Here is a 15167-nt window from a genome sequence, read left to right on the forward strand (position 1 = left end):
AGAGAAATGACCTACAAGGCCAGTACCTGATCTAAAGGCAGTTTAAATAGCGTGCTCCTAAAACCCGGAAAAGTCCATAAGCATTTGCTATAGGATTTGAGAACTTCTTGAGAGTGTCACAAAGAAGAGATGTAACACAAATAATATAACATTATTGAAAAACAAAATTACTTGAAAAATTTTTGCTTGAGTTATAAAAACATAGTCAAGTCGGTCAGTTGGTCTTTTTGTGACATAGCCTTGACCCGCGAACATAGCTATATCCATTTGTATTGTCGTGTGGAACATTTATTTACCTGCGACATGGGGTCATTTAGGGCGTTACAAACATTGGATCAACCGGAATAGTCCCCACGCAAAGATGGCATACAAAAATACGTTTTCATAAATTAAAATAAATCAAAAGAATATTCTTTAAATCACGGTTGTATATTTAAGCATATGGATGCATTTTATGTAGCAAACCGCAGATGCGTATAAATAAAAACTATGCGAATGCTTAGTAGTAAATAAAAGAAAGATGATGCATGTATGTATTTATGTAAAAATGATGTGGTTATAGTATATTAGCGCACATATGTTTATGTATACGTGTTTGTACGTATAAGTGTATTCCATATATTGTAAGTATTTCTAAATCATGTTATGTTAGATTTAATTTAAATATAATAAAAAAAACTAGTTTGAGTGTATGGTTATGTAAAAGTTTCTGTTTCTCAATATATGTACGATGTAATAAACATAAAACGGGTTACAAGTAAATATCCTTTAAATAATTTGTAATACATATAAAACTTAATTGCTGCCAATTACAACACATACTACATATGAATAAATTAGAAAGGAAGCGATGGCGGTGGGGCACGGACACTGACTCCGAGAAATAAGTAGGGATAGAGATTAGAGAGACTGAGGCATTCAATCTGCACCTTTGCAGCTTACACGTTTTCCGGCTCCGGTTCCGGCAGTTTCCGCTCACAACAATGACAGATAAGCGCATTTAATCGCTGACCAATGGCCGACCAAACCGTCATTGACATGGACGATACCTCGCAGCTGGAGCCATGGTGGAGATGACGGTTTAGCCGCTGCTGTTCGTCATCGCCGTTTCCATCTCCGTCTGCATCACCGTCCTCGCCTTCACCACCTCCGATGACCTCCTGGACGTCCCGCTGCTCGTGCTGCAGCAGCGAAACGAAAGCGCCATGGTTCGACAGCGAGTTGTTGGTGGTGGTGTCGGAGCTCCCCTGTTGTCAAATTTTTGGCGCCGCCTCCGAAGATGATGCCGACGCACTGGCCAGTCCTAGTTCGATGCTCAGACTGGGCTTCACGGGAGGCAACACAATAGCCTCGCTGGTCTCGGCGCTGCCAATGCGTATGCCGGGCAGATCGCTGCCAGCACCGCTGCTGCTGTGGAGTGTGTTGTTGCTGTTATCCTCGTCCCCACCGCTGCCTTCGTGTCGCGACGATTTGTGGCTGCTGTCGCCGCCACCGCCACTGCTTGACGAGTAGCGAGCCACGCTCCGGCTGCAGGGTACATCTAAGCTGTAGGCACGATGACGACCGACTTGGGCGAGCAACTCGTTTGGCTTGCCAGCCCCAGCTATTGTGCTGGAGGCCCCTCCTGCCGATTGCATGCTGTTGGAAATGGTGCAGCAGGTAGCCTGCAGCTTAGTTTCTAGTCCGTCGGACGGTCGGTCGGTCATATTGCCGGCTCCGCTGGCGCCTCCTCCGTTCGCATTGTTGTTTCTGCTGCTGCGCACGGTGCAAGGACTGCTCCGGGTGCTGCCAAATCGTTTGTTGCCCTTATCGAAACTAAAGCTGAAGTAGTCTGAGAACTGACGCAGACGTGACTTCCATGAAGTAGAGGAGGCGCTACCGGCTCGGCTGCTACTGGCCGCTGTCAAGGATGCTTCTTGCAGAGCTTCTAGCGCCTGTGTAGGAGAGATATTGCCGTTGGAAGCGCTGCGATCGCCTTCAGGAATCGGCGCTGGCACGCTAACCGCGGGCGGCAAAGTTACGCAGATGTTGCTGTCGCCTCCCACACCCTCCCTTCTGTCTTCCAAATGGGAGAGCACCTGCATTAGAGGTTGGTGCATATGTTGTACCGGGCTCTGCTGCTGCTGCATTGCATTCATATTTAGATCCTCCTGATGACGGGCGCCAGCCGTGGTAGTGTCCGCCTTCTCTAGACTGCTGCGGTTGTGGCGGCCGTAGAAGACGTTGCTGTCGGATATGACCTGAGGAAGGCCATCCGATAGCCGTCGGTTATTGGTACTGTACTGATCTAGACTGACGGCACGGTTTGAGCCGAAGTGGCAGCGGTTAGAGTGGTATCCGTGGATGTTGCCGTAGGAGTTGCGGATGCGTTGTCCTCCGCCGCTGCTGCACATCTCGCCTATCATCGAAGGGCGCTTCTCACGCGATGATTTACGCGAGGTGGAGTGTGAGGATTTGGAACGGTTGCTACTGCCTTCAGTATCGACCTTAAACTTTGAAGTTTTCTCAGCGACCTGTGGATGAAAACCGAAGAGGATTAATGGTCAAATTTATAAGTTTATCAACAAAAATAAAGTTTCAAAATGTATTTAATTGTAACAAAATAGGAATTTTGGTCGAGTCGGTTCCTTAAAAACGGCGCTTATGCAAACAGATCAACGAAAAGTCGGACTATGACCTACCCACATGGTTCATCATTTTTCCAAAATATATATATGTATGTATGGGTATAGGTTTAAAACGTTTCATTGAACACTCTCTAAGAAAATGTTTTCGTTCAAAGTGATTACGTTAAAAAGAATAATCTATTATCTTTGTATATGTTGTTTGAATAATTTTGTCTGGACTTTTTAATTTGAAACATACTAGATACATGTGACACCAGCAAGAAGCTACACAACTTCTCGGGCTTTGATGACTTGTCCCTAAGCTTCGGAGACCAAACCTGAAACCAAGTTCGGGGACTCTTCATACACACGAACAAACTCGCATAGTAAGATCATTTGCATGCTGAGGTATACTTATTGCGACAAGTTTCCAAACTTAAAATCAGAACAAAAAACGAATATCAACTTACATCGACTTCGGTGGCTGTTTCGGAGTCGCCGCTCTCGCTTCCCTCTGGAAGGTCATGGAGCTCCGCCGGCATGCCACCAGGCTCGTCAACCGAGGTTCGCGAGGCCGATTTCTGCGAGGGTATACTGCGGCGTGACTTTACACTGATGCCTGAGCCGGATCGCGGCATCTGAGGTGACAGACTACCCGTCGAGGCACCGCCACCAGCAACGCTGCCGTCAGTTCCACCTGCACCGGTGCCGCTTGTCCTGTCTGAAACAATCTTTTCACCGCCAGTGCCGGTGTTCATCGTCGCCGCATTAGAGTCTATAGTGCCACTGTTACTGTCCGACGTGGCCGACGTATTGCTATCCGCTACTGACTTGCGTGTCTTGGTCTGTGCATCGTTCAGGCGCCTGAAAGTAGGAGGAACTGTTTAGGTGCGGAGCTATCAAGCGACCAGCACCAACTCACCTGTAATACTCGAGTGCAATGCGTACGGGGATGATGATCAGTTCGGTCAACTCCGGAACTAGTTCACCAAGAGCCTCAAACAGGGGCAACAACACCAGTCCGATGAAGCGTACCTGCGAACCTGGTTTGCTTACCTTGTCCGGATCCATGAATGGTGTAACTGGTAGTCCCTCTGATTTCTCTGCAGCGCTTTGTGCAAAGAACTCTTGCAAGAGGCGATCTAACCAGGGCTCTGCCACGTCCATGGGACGAGCCTCGTTCGAGATGTCCGCTACCTTTATCAGTATCATGCAGAGCTGCAAAAACAGTTACAAACATTTGACCAAAAACCATCTATGGGCAAAGCCTACCAGATTGATGTGCGCACGGTTGCTGTAATCGAAGATGGGGGTCACCTCTTTGAATTGGGTGAGTATCTCATTGTGGCGCGCCATGTCTGTGGCCAGAATGCAGCGTATGATGCCCTCTCGAATGGTGCTATGGAGCGAGACAGAGAAGGAAGAGAGAGATGATATAAATAACATATGTACGAGTATGCTATACAAGTATGTTCATATATACATCAGTGCAATTTCGATAGATCGGACACTTGATAGCTCGGACCATGCGCTCGTCCGGACATCCATAATCTATTTATATATGCCTGTGTCAATAGTTATTTTATCATTCATTACCCGTTGACTTAATATTTGGAAAATGCACAATAGGGGGATGGATGATTTTTAATATGCCAGTCTACCAATTGTGTTTTATTTCAATTTGTAGCTATATCTATTAAACAGATAATGCCGAATACCAATTGCTGATAATGGAAGACAACATAGTGGTGCAATATTTTGTGAAACCGGACAAATATACTGCGTACTACTGTACCTTATATGTATAAGGCATCTGTGTTCGAGATGTGGTGTCTCTAGCTCTTAGGGCTCTGAGATCTAGGTGTTCGTACGGACAAACACACATACACGCAGGGGTAAATCGACTCGTCTTGTCATGCTGATCAAGAATATATAGTATATAGAATCGATTGGACGAACTGAAGTAAGTGAAGACACAAATATAGATGAGGATGAAGATCAAAATGCAAAAGTTTGGCATTCTGACGCTATACGTATATTTGCTTTAAGCTATCGTATTCAATATGTTGGGTACCTACCTATGGACAAATTCTAATTAAAAACAAGAAAGGAATGCTAAAGTCGAGCAGGCTCAACTCTTAAATACCCTGTACCACCCCACAAAAAAGTAATTAAATTAATTAATTAATTTAATTTAATTAATTAACTAAATTAATTTAATTAATTAACTAAATTAAATATAAAATATTCCATGCATGCATACATACATTTACATTTACATCAGAATCGTGCCTTATGCGTGTTTGTGTACTTGTACATATGTATGTATGTGTGCATTGGGCCTGGTTATATGGCTATAACTTTTTTTTTCCAATCATTCTATCACAATGAAACTTGGTATACGGATATATAATCACTAACCTAATGTGAATACCAAATTTTTGTTCAAAATTTCAAGAATTACGGGAGTTATAGAAAATCGTTAATAGGGGGGAGTGGGGGGGTGGATCAGAAAAAATGAACAAACTCGTCCTTTCTCGGTCTTAGGAGAATCTGTATACCAAGTTTGGTTATTCTAGCTCTTATACTTTCGGAGATCCTTGCGTTCATACAGACAGACAGACGGACAGACGGACAGACAGACGGATAGACGGACATGGCTATATCGACTCGGCTTGTCATGCTGATCAAGAATATATATACTTTGTGGGGTCTACCAAGCCTCCTTCTGTGTGTTCCATGTGCACTCGCACAAAACTAATATACCCTTGTACCCTTTGGGTACAGGGTATAATAAAATGTTAAAATCGCGAAGTTCTGCTTAAAATTCAAAATTAGTTAATGATTTACATAATCAGTTAAAAAATGTTTGTCCTCAAAAATGTGTTTTCTTCTAGTTGTTCTTGGTAATATTTATGTGGGAAATGCCTAAAAGCGGAGAATTCGTATTTGCCGATGAATGTACTATAGTATATGTATGTACGGATATATCGTTCATTTATCGGTTTTACAATTAATGAGACCATGTATGGTTTATAATTGCGTATGGATTAATACAATCTACAGGCCACGTTTGCTGTCCTTATGTTCCTATGGCTCAGAAGATATCCGTTCTCATACAAACAGATAAACGGAAGTAAAGACGAATGTAACATATTTTGGGCGCTGAAGCTCCTAACCTTTCTAACCTTTCAGCCATCGGATATAGGGTGTACAAATTAAATGAGAAACATCATATGCAAACCCTCAAAGGCGACTGTTGGTGCTTTTCTTCCTTTTCTCCCTCCCTCTCCGCCAAAGCATTTGGCTCTGCTTATGTTTCCTGCAATGGCAGTGACACAGAACACGAAGGATTCAACTTGGCACTAGTAGTATTTTGCATTTTTTTCCTTTGATTCGCCATTAAACAGCACAAGACAAAATGCAATCGAATATTTACTCGCTGGGAGGTCTTGTGCGGATTGTTCGTTGCAGTGCTCCCTTCCCCTCTATGAAAAGAAATACGCTTTGAAATCCAGGAAGCTTCGGTTTAAGAACCACAACAGGTGAAATGTTGGATAGGTTTTGTATTGCTTTTTAGAACTAGCAGTTAGCTTGATGAGACTAGGTCTTTTACTTCCAGATATTCTTGCGTTCATACAGTCTTGTCTAAATCAACATAATGAAGAACATAATTATTTTTTTGGGGTTTGCTATATTGCAAAAAATGAACGATTTTATAAGATCTTGTCCCACTTGTACAAGCTGCTTAGTGGAGCGATTGAGTTGTGGACGCGGGGCTTTGCTTAACCAACAACAAAATCTATTTTGGGGAGCGCAAGTCACGCATTTTTATAAGTAATAAAAAACAATAATAAAACAAAATAGTTGGACATGATACTACAAGTATTTAACCATGTTTCTGAGAGTGCTATCATACCAGATTTAAACGAAACTGTGTCCCTAAATCAAATAGAAGGTTAGATAAAATATCTCTAATATTTTGCCATTCCAAAAAAAAGCAAACAAAATTATATACAAGTACATATTTAATTTAAGTCCATCTTTTTATTCGTCGATACGTCGTTTGTATATACACAAGGACCCCGGAAAGTAAGAGAGTCAATAAAATTGTCCTACTTCTTATACTTATATTCAGGAAGGGCCAAGCTTTTGGTAATTTTTGGAAGCAACACCACCCGCCAAAAAATCGTAATCTTTGAGTCGGTTGAATAGTTTTTTATGTATCGCCTGTGCGCGATTCTAGCATCTGGTTTTTGATGGTGCTTTATCGCCATACAAAGAACTGAGACTTTCAAACTGAATTTTAACCCAATTTTGGGACCAAAACACTACCAGAAGATTGGTAAGTGGTAAAAGCGGTGCAAAGTTTGCAACAAGGCATAGGTAAGAGCCTACATCGAAGGGGCTACCATTCTAGTCGAGAATTTAGAAGGATCCTTTAATAATGACACAATACTCATTGCAAGAACCAGCTGCGGAAAGCGAAGTTTAGGACTCATACTTATTGTCTGAGGGTGTCTTTTTATACATTCCAATCAACGGTGTCTAAACGAAAACTGTAATAATATCAAGTACTTATGGGCAGTATTAATTGCATAATCATGTACATGAAACCGTTAATTTCTCCAAGATGATAAAAGGCAGAAAGGAAATGTCAGGGATGCAATGCCTATCATGAAAAACGACTGACACACATAGGTATACAAATAGTTACGCATGTCGTAATTCGCCTACAAGGCTTTATTTATAGCAATGGAGCTGCAAGTTTCCATTGCAATAGCGGCCCTATGCTGTCTCAATTAATTAACACCTTATTGCAGCATTATCAAATACGAAGCTGCCACCTGAAAGGCGCTCAACTGTAGAGCCCCACATTCGTCCCACGTCCTGTTCGCCATCTTGGCCCTTCTCGGCCACACCGTGTGTAATGCGGCATGTCAGTTAAATTGAGTTTTAATTAATACTACGAACACACATACAATTACACACATACATGGCGCCTCAACGCAGGGGTTGTGTGGAGGCTGGCAGGTGTGTGTGGGGGTGGCGTAAACAGACAGGGGCATTTAAGCATTTGAAGCCGCAATAATGACAATGAGCTCAGAGTACAATGGCAGCGGAAACATTTAAAGTTGCGTTTGTGGGCCTAAGATGCATAGAAGGCCGTTATTGTCTATCATAATGGAATGACATCGATTAGTTCATTAAACTCAACCAGGACATTCCCATATGCGAATCGGTTCGGGTCAAGAGGAGGGGTTCGCTTCAGATTTTACGTTATACGTTATGTTCGCGAAGAGTAGAAATGTTTCTATCATGCGTGTTGGTTCGTCAATGGATGGCATTGATTGATCGCGAACAATTCAAAAATATTTTTCACCCGATTAAAAACTATTAATGATGGTCTGCTTTCGATGCCAGTTATGTCGAGGAGTGTCGGATAGGGATGCAAGCCGGTGCGAAAACATGAATGTCAATCGGTGGTTCTTTTATACCCTGTACCCGTAGGGTAAAAAGGGTATGATAGGTTTGTGCAAAGGAAGCATCTCCGACCCCATAAAGTACATATATTCCCACGCTACAGAATTTCGTCAATACCGTCCATATTTCAAGCTACCCTAACCACACATAATTTCTATGTAATTATCTACTTTTGTTTCAAATTTCATCTAAATCGGTTGGTTCTAAGAAAAGTTATTAGTGAAACAATTTTACTTTGGTACTACGCCCACAAGCTGCAGCATCGAGTTCGTTCTTCTCTTCCTTTTGCTTCTGCTAGAAGGAAGTTTACCTGGGTACAGGGTATATCACTGTCGGGCTTGCTCGAAATTGAAATTGTTGTAATGAAGTACTTAGGTAGTTATAATATGTAGTAAGAATTGCACATGCATGCATAACTATATACAAGTACAAGTACGTCCTCAATTGGCCTCAGTGGAATGATGGATGAATTGAAAGTGCCTAAAGTTTCTTGTCCAAAAATTGGGCACTATTATGCGATAATTATGGGTAAATAATACTTATCAAAAGCCGAGAGCTCGAAACGCGAAACTAATTTGTTTTCATAATAATTCAAATAATTGTACACATTATGGGGAAGCAGCAAGCACCATCCACATCCCCATCCCCATCCCCATCGATTCCCCTATCGTCATCACTCGAAGTCGTTCGAGTCGCCTGATGGAGATGGATCAGTGTGGCAAGTGGTAGCTTTAAGTTTTGTCGTCTCGCTAAATTTATGCCCGCCGAACACCTCACGCCTGGCTCCGGTCGTTGTGCTCTTCTCATTTTCCATTAGTTTCATGTTGAATTTTGATTGAATTTCCCCTCTGTTTCTTGTAATCTCAGCAGACCCTTCAGTGTGCTCTTGTTGTCTTGACGTTGCCTGCGTGGCATTTTCCCGTCAAGTTTTTGCTTTCGTTGTCGTGTGTGTGTTGCCGTTGCCGTTCCCGTTGCCTGGCATTTCGCCGCTTGATTATAATTAAGCGCTTACATTTTTCATGTTAATTATCCGGCCAGATATCATTTTCAACGCATTATGCTTAAAACTTAGTTTCTGACTTTAAAAAGCCACAAATTTCGAGTTGAACATCTGAACGCTGGAAGAGGAACTTTTCGCCATTTACATACATGCCGAGTAATTGTGTCTGTTGTTAGTTTCGTTCCGGATAAACATAATGTAATGGCTTGCATTGCCACTGGCAGATCAAAACATTGTTCTAGTTTTAAATGCGTCTAATGCGACTTTCTAATGCTTTTGCCATGTAACCCTGCCTGATTCAATGGGACTCGTTTATTGTCCAGAGTAGAGGAATGAAGCTCCACACGATTTAGTATTTAAAGCCTGCACCCATAGTTTTGTGCGAATGTATGTAACACACAGAAGGAGTCGTGGCAGACCCCACAAAGTATACATATCCTTGATCAGGATGGAAGACGAGTCGATATAGCCATCCGTCTGTCCGTCCGTCTGTCTATCCGTTTGTATGAACTCAAGGATCTCAGAAAGTATAAGAGCTAGAATAACCAAACTCGGTATCCAGATTCTCCCAAGTCCGAGAAAGGACGAGTTTGAGTTTTTTTTCTGATGCATGTTTCATTATGGTAGATCAATTAGAATGAAACTCTCATTAAATAAATATAAGATATATATTATTATTATTATAAATATTAGATCTGCAGCTGTTGTTGTTGTTGATGATGTTGGTTGACATAATTCTGTACTTCACACATATGTTTCCACTTATGAATAATTTTTATTTAATTAATTAATTCATTTAAAATCGAAAATGTTGTCTTATTTTTGAGGGTGTGTACAGGAGAGCCCGCTCGACTCTAGCATTCCTTTCCTATTGCCCTTCTTTCCGTGTTTACTTTTCTGACAGCATTTTTATGTAGTTCTTCATTGTACATATAATTATTTTATACCGTTGCACCGTCATTTATTTATTATTTTATGCTTTATTTTTGTATATACTAATATTGCAGCATAACATCACTGATATCCTATGTGTTGCAGGAGTGGGTACGAAATCGATGTAAACATCGACGTTCATTTCGGACTTACATAACTACTAACAGGTACAGAGTGCACTTCTCCACTTCTTTTGCCGTAGTTTTTCTTTCTTTTTATATAAGGCGTTTATGTAGGTGTCTACTTTGTGTTGATTTAATTTAAAACCTCTCTTCTACTTAATGCTGCTGCTACTGTAATTGCTGGTAGCCTCCCTGCCCACCCACCTGCTAACACCCCACTAAAGCTAATTACGTAAATGTATTTACGATAAATTAAACACGTTAACGCAAGATTTTCACACTATTACGATGTGGAGGGAGTTAATTTCCAGCCAATTGTTTGCTTTAAAAAATATTTGCTCACTCATACTAATTTATTAGTGTCGACAAAAGACACTCGCCACTCGACTAACCAGAACTAACAAGGATTATAACCATAATTATTACGTGAAGCATGTTCTTCACTTGGTTTGCATTTTAAATTGTCAATGCAAAATTTTGCTTTTAATAAAATCACATCAATTTATTGAAAACACTGCCCTAAATACGATCATACAAGTAGTTAAAGAATGCAATCCTAGCGAAAACGCTTGGGGCAAAAGCCCCAAGAAATATTTGAAATATGCAGTTTCTTTCTGAGAGGAGCCAAACTAAGTTTGAAGTTAGTCGGATGAAAATGCATATTATTGATACAAACGTTGGAGCCCGATTTTCCGCCATTGAAGCTCGAATTTTCCAAAACCACTCATATATTTCCGCCACTGCCGTGAGTCGGCACATAGCCTGATGGTCTGTTTTCTAAGCCTTCCCCCCATGGCTGTGAATACTGCCTAAAAGGTACAAGTAAAACGGTGGATAAACATTTTTAGCCTTCAGGTACAGGGTACAAGAAATATATGCGTATACTTCCATTTTTTGTTATTTAAGAAGTTTAATTTGCTTTTAAGTACTTGTTTTAATTTCATTTTCTCGTTGCTTTTTCATTTTTTAATTTGAATTTCTTCTTCTCTATTTATTTTCCGTTCCTCTACTATCTATGAATCGAGACATAGCTGGCCAAATGCCAAATAAACCTCCTCCAACGTGTCAGAGGCATTAATAGACATTATTGTGTAGTTATTTTTGAGGCTTACTTATTTTTTAAGCACAAATTATTACATAATATTAGTAAACTGTAAGCACAGAGTTATTTGTTGATATGCATGCAAATCGTCTTAAATGTTTTTCTATGAAAATTGTTTGTTTTTGAGACTAGTGCAGTAATTTATAAGAATTTTTCTTGTCGCACTAGGAAATAATAATAATAAATAATAACAAATAAATAATTATTTTAAATAAAAGATTGCCTCGATTCAATTACGTCTCTGGCTATTCCGTCCTATGCGGGGCTGGTCGTTCAGCAAGTAAAATTCCCCAATCAAGTCGGACTCGTTATTTTATGCTCGTAGTATATTATTGTAGGATTTTTATACCCTGTACCCGTAGGGTAAAAAGGGTATATTAGGTTTGTGCAAAGTATGTAACATGCAGAAGGAAGCATCTCCGACCCCATAAAGGATATATATTCTGAATCAGCATGACGAGAGAAATTGATCTAGACATGTCCGTCCGTCTGTCCGTCTGTCCGTCTGGATGAACGCAAGGATCTCAGAAACTATAAAAGCTACAATAACCAAAGTTGGCATCCAGATTCTCCTAGGTCCGAGTAAGGACGAGTTTATTTTTTTTTTTAATTTTCCCCCCCTTCCCCCGCTACAGAATTTCGTCAATAGCGTCCACATTTCAAATGCTACCTCAACCAAACTTTGCACACATAATTTATATATAATTGTCTACTGTTGTTTATCCAATTCGGTAAATTCTGAGAAAAGTTATTAGCGAAACAAATTCTCTACAGTACAACCCCCACAAACTGCAGCAACGAGTTCGCTCTTCTTCTTCCTGTTTTTGCTGCTGCTATGGGCGCATATAACTCAGTGACGGAAGTTTACCTGGGTACAGGGTATTACACTGTCGGGCTTGCTCGACTGTAGCGTTCTCTCTTGTTTTTATTTGATTTAATAAGTTCTGTATTGCATTGTTTTGCTTTTTATTGTGGGATTGGTTTTTATTTTATTTAATTAGTTCTGTATTGCATTGTTTTTCTTTACCGACAGCCGTGTCTGTCGACGAATAAATGAACAAATGCATATTTTCTGATCTATTGGGTTCTTTCAAATTAAATAATGAAAATTTCATGTCCGTTTAGTTCATTACATAAAACGTACTTTGAAGAATTGGCAAGAACTGGCAAGGGGGTTACAAATGGCTTAACTTTTTTTTGACTAGACCTGTTGAAAGAAGAACTACTTGCTTCTCAGAAATTGCGAGCAAACTCATTAGTAAACAATATAGTATGTAGAAGTAATCAAGACTCTGTAAGGCTAGGAAATATGAAATTTCGTGTGCGATTGCTGATCGTTATCAACCCAAAGACTTACAGCTCAGCAACTGAGTCAGCTGCCGAATCGCTCTTAATACGAATACTCACCAATGCTGCTCTATTAAAATGTGCGACGTATTTAAACGTTCGACCTTCGTTGCTCGAGCAAACTTGAAACCAAAATGAATGCCAAAGCTTATCATGTGGCATACTAGCAAAAGGCAAGGGGCCGGCATCAGCTTATCAGAGTTGGCAGTCAGTAGTTGAATACGCCGTGCCATGTACACATCGCGAATCTATGCTGGGCTGATGCCTTTGCTGTTACTGCTGTCGTCGACAGGGAGACACTTATCCCGGATATCAGTTTCGGGCACCCCGTCCTCTCCCACACCAGGTGACTGCTCTGCGGAAAAACGCTACATCGAGGACCAGATGGATGAGAGCAGTGCTGCCTGCGATGACTTCTATGAGCACGCGTGTGGTAATTGGCGAGCTCCCTACCCGTTGCGCGTTTTGGGAGCCCACGACACTCGCACCCTTATGCGTGCCCTGAACAAACAGCTGCTCATACAGCACTTCGATCGGGAGCGCGAGAGCCAGAATGTGCGGCAATCTAACAGCAGCAGTGCCGCCTCCTTCTACAACTCCTGTCTTTCCGGACGCCAGGTCTTGCGTCCATATACGGAAGCGCTGCGCTCATACGCCGAATGGCCTTTGCTCAATGGCTCCACTTCCAGCGATAGTTCCTCGACCTTTGATTGGCTACGCATCAGCGCTGAGCTGCGACGCTACGGTGTTCAGGGATTGTGGCAGCTGCTTGTCCAGCCCAACTGGCAGGCATCGGAGCAGCGGGTTTTCTACCTTATGCCCCCTAGCTTCGACCTCCTGCGTTCTCGTGGCGGTCGGGGCCCAGTCAACGAGGAGAGCGTCTTTCTCTATGAGCGCTACATTAAGCTTCTTCTTCTAGATATGGGTGTACGGGTGCGTCGTGCCAACTTAATAGTATCCGATCTGGTGTCTTTCGAACGACAGCTGTTGTCACTGATCCAGCCAGATAGTTCTCAACTGGTGTTGCGTGCACCGCACACGCTGCAGCAGCTGGCGGCTCTGTTTCCTGGCCTCCATCTGCTGGACTACTTTAAAACTTTGCTGGCTGGAATGGAATCACTACCGGCAGACTATGAGCAACGCCTGCTCATTGTGGCGGATACGGCTTACCTGCTCAAGCTGGAGCAGTTGCTCTCTGATGGTCAAGCTGTGAGCCCGCAGCGGCTAGCCAAGTGGCTGCTCATACAGTTTCTAGCACATTTTGAGCTGCATTTGCACGACGACAAACTATTGGCGGCGCAGCAGGAGCACTGCTTGCTGCAGCTGAACACCTTTATGCCACGCGAGTTCAGCCAGCTCTACGTCCAACTGCGGCACGGGGTCGCAACCGGTGAGAATTTCCTGGCCAAAGCGCACACGCGGCTGCCACAAGACTTCCAGGCGCTCAAGGAGCAGTTTGAGCGAATGATAAACGCCACACCCATCTTTGAAAACGACGCGCCAACGCACAAGCTGGCTCTGGATAAGCTGCGTGCAATGCGACTGCTTCTACCGCAGGTCGCAACGGACACAGGAACACCTGCCGGACTACATCTTGGCGACGACTATGATGAGAATCTGCTGCAGTTGTCCCGCGCTCAGGCACTGCTCGAATTCAATGATGTGCTGCAGTGTCTTAGAAGAGGAGCATGTGGAGCTCGCGAGAGCCACACCTACGGCCCCTTAGATGTCAACGGCTATTACAAGCTTAAGCGGAATGTCATCGAGCTGCCGATAGGTGTGCTGCGCCCACCAATGTATAGTGAGTGCAACGGCGAAGCACGCGCCTTTGGCAGCTTAGGTTACGTGATGGCACATGAGCTGCTGCACGGATTCGACTACGACGGCATCAATTACGACGAGGCAGGTAACGCGGCCAGCCAATGGACCGCGCACTCCATTATTAAGTTTGGGGTTCGTGCTGCCTGTTACTTGACCCCTCGGTACAGCAACGCAACTCTCACCATCGACGAGAACATTGCGGACAGCGAGGGGCTGCGCCTGGCCTTCGAAACGTTCCGGGCACAGCGACCGTCGATGACAGTGGAACCAAGTGAGCATAAGGAGTTCTTCCTGGCCTTCGCCCAGACCTGGTGCGGCCATGCGGCACAATCGTCCGGCATAACGCAGCACGCTTCTCATAGGGAGCGCGTGAACAATGTGCTCAGCAACTTTCCAGAGTTTGCAGAGACCTTTCAGTGCAAGACTGGGAGTCTTATGCATCCAGCGGACAAGTGTCACATCTGGTAGCTGTCTTAAATACGTGTTAATAAAGATTGTAAATATGATTGTCTTGTAAGACTACTTTAAGTCTCAAATCTAGGACGATATCCAACCAACTGGATATCGATCCCCGCCCTTGGTCACAGTCCGAAACGGCTAGTGGTCGCACTTAAAAGGATTGCATCTGCCACAACTTTTCCACACTACACAAGCAAATTCGGTCACATTGTGGGAATGCAACAGTTAGGCTGCAATTAAGCCAATTGAAAGGGTAGCAGGATGGTCGGTGGCAGGCATACTCGTAAATAAAA

The 15167-nt window shown here is 42.8% G+C and overlaps 2 protein-coding genes across 2 annotated transcripts in view; one reads left to right on the forward strand and one right to left on the reverse strand.

Annotated features, from left to right (window-relative positions):
• Positions 1-690: 690 nt before the first annotated feature.
• LOC115629308 (high affinity cGMP-specific 3',5'-cyclic phosphodiesterase 9A) overlaps positions 691-15167 on the reverse strand; it is a 71680-nt gene continuing 57203 nt past the window's right edge. Inside the window, exons 6-9 of the mRNA XM_030525754.1 lie at positions 3879-4005; positions 3529-3824; positions 3077-3470; positions 691-2513 (exon numbers count right to left, since the gene is read on the reverse strand). Coding sequence (XP_030381614.1) covers positions 1254-2513; positions 3077-3470; positions 3529-3824; positions 3879-4005 — 2077 coding nt within the window. The 3' untranslated portion in view covers positions 691-1253. The remainder of the gene's footprint in view (positions 2514-3076; positions 3471-3528; positions 3825-3878; positions 4006-15167) is intronic.
• Positions 12817-14921, forward strand: LOC115629266 (neprilysin-4). Its single transcript, XM_030525690.1, has one exon. The coding sequence runs from the start codon at positions 12826-12828 to the stop codon at positions 14881-14883; it is 2058 nt and encodes a 685-aa protein (XP_030381550.1). The 5' UTR covers positions 12817-12825; the 3' UTR covers positions 14884-14921.

Source organism: Scaptodrosophila lebanonensis, unplaced genomic scaffold (assembly GCF_003285725.1).
Source record: "Scaptodrosophila lebanonensis strain 11010-0011.00,11010-0021.00 unplaced genomic scaffold, SlebRS2 tig00000138-arrow-arrow-pilon, whole genome shotgun sequence".
NCBI classification, from domain to species: domain Eukaryota; kingdom Metazoa; phylum Arthropoda; class Insecta; order Diptera; family Drosophilidae; genus Scaptodrosophila; species Scaptodrosophila lebanonensis.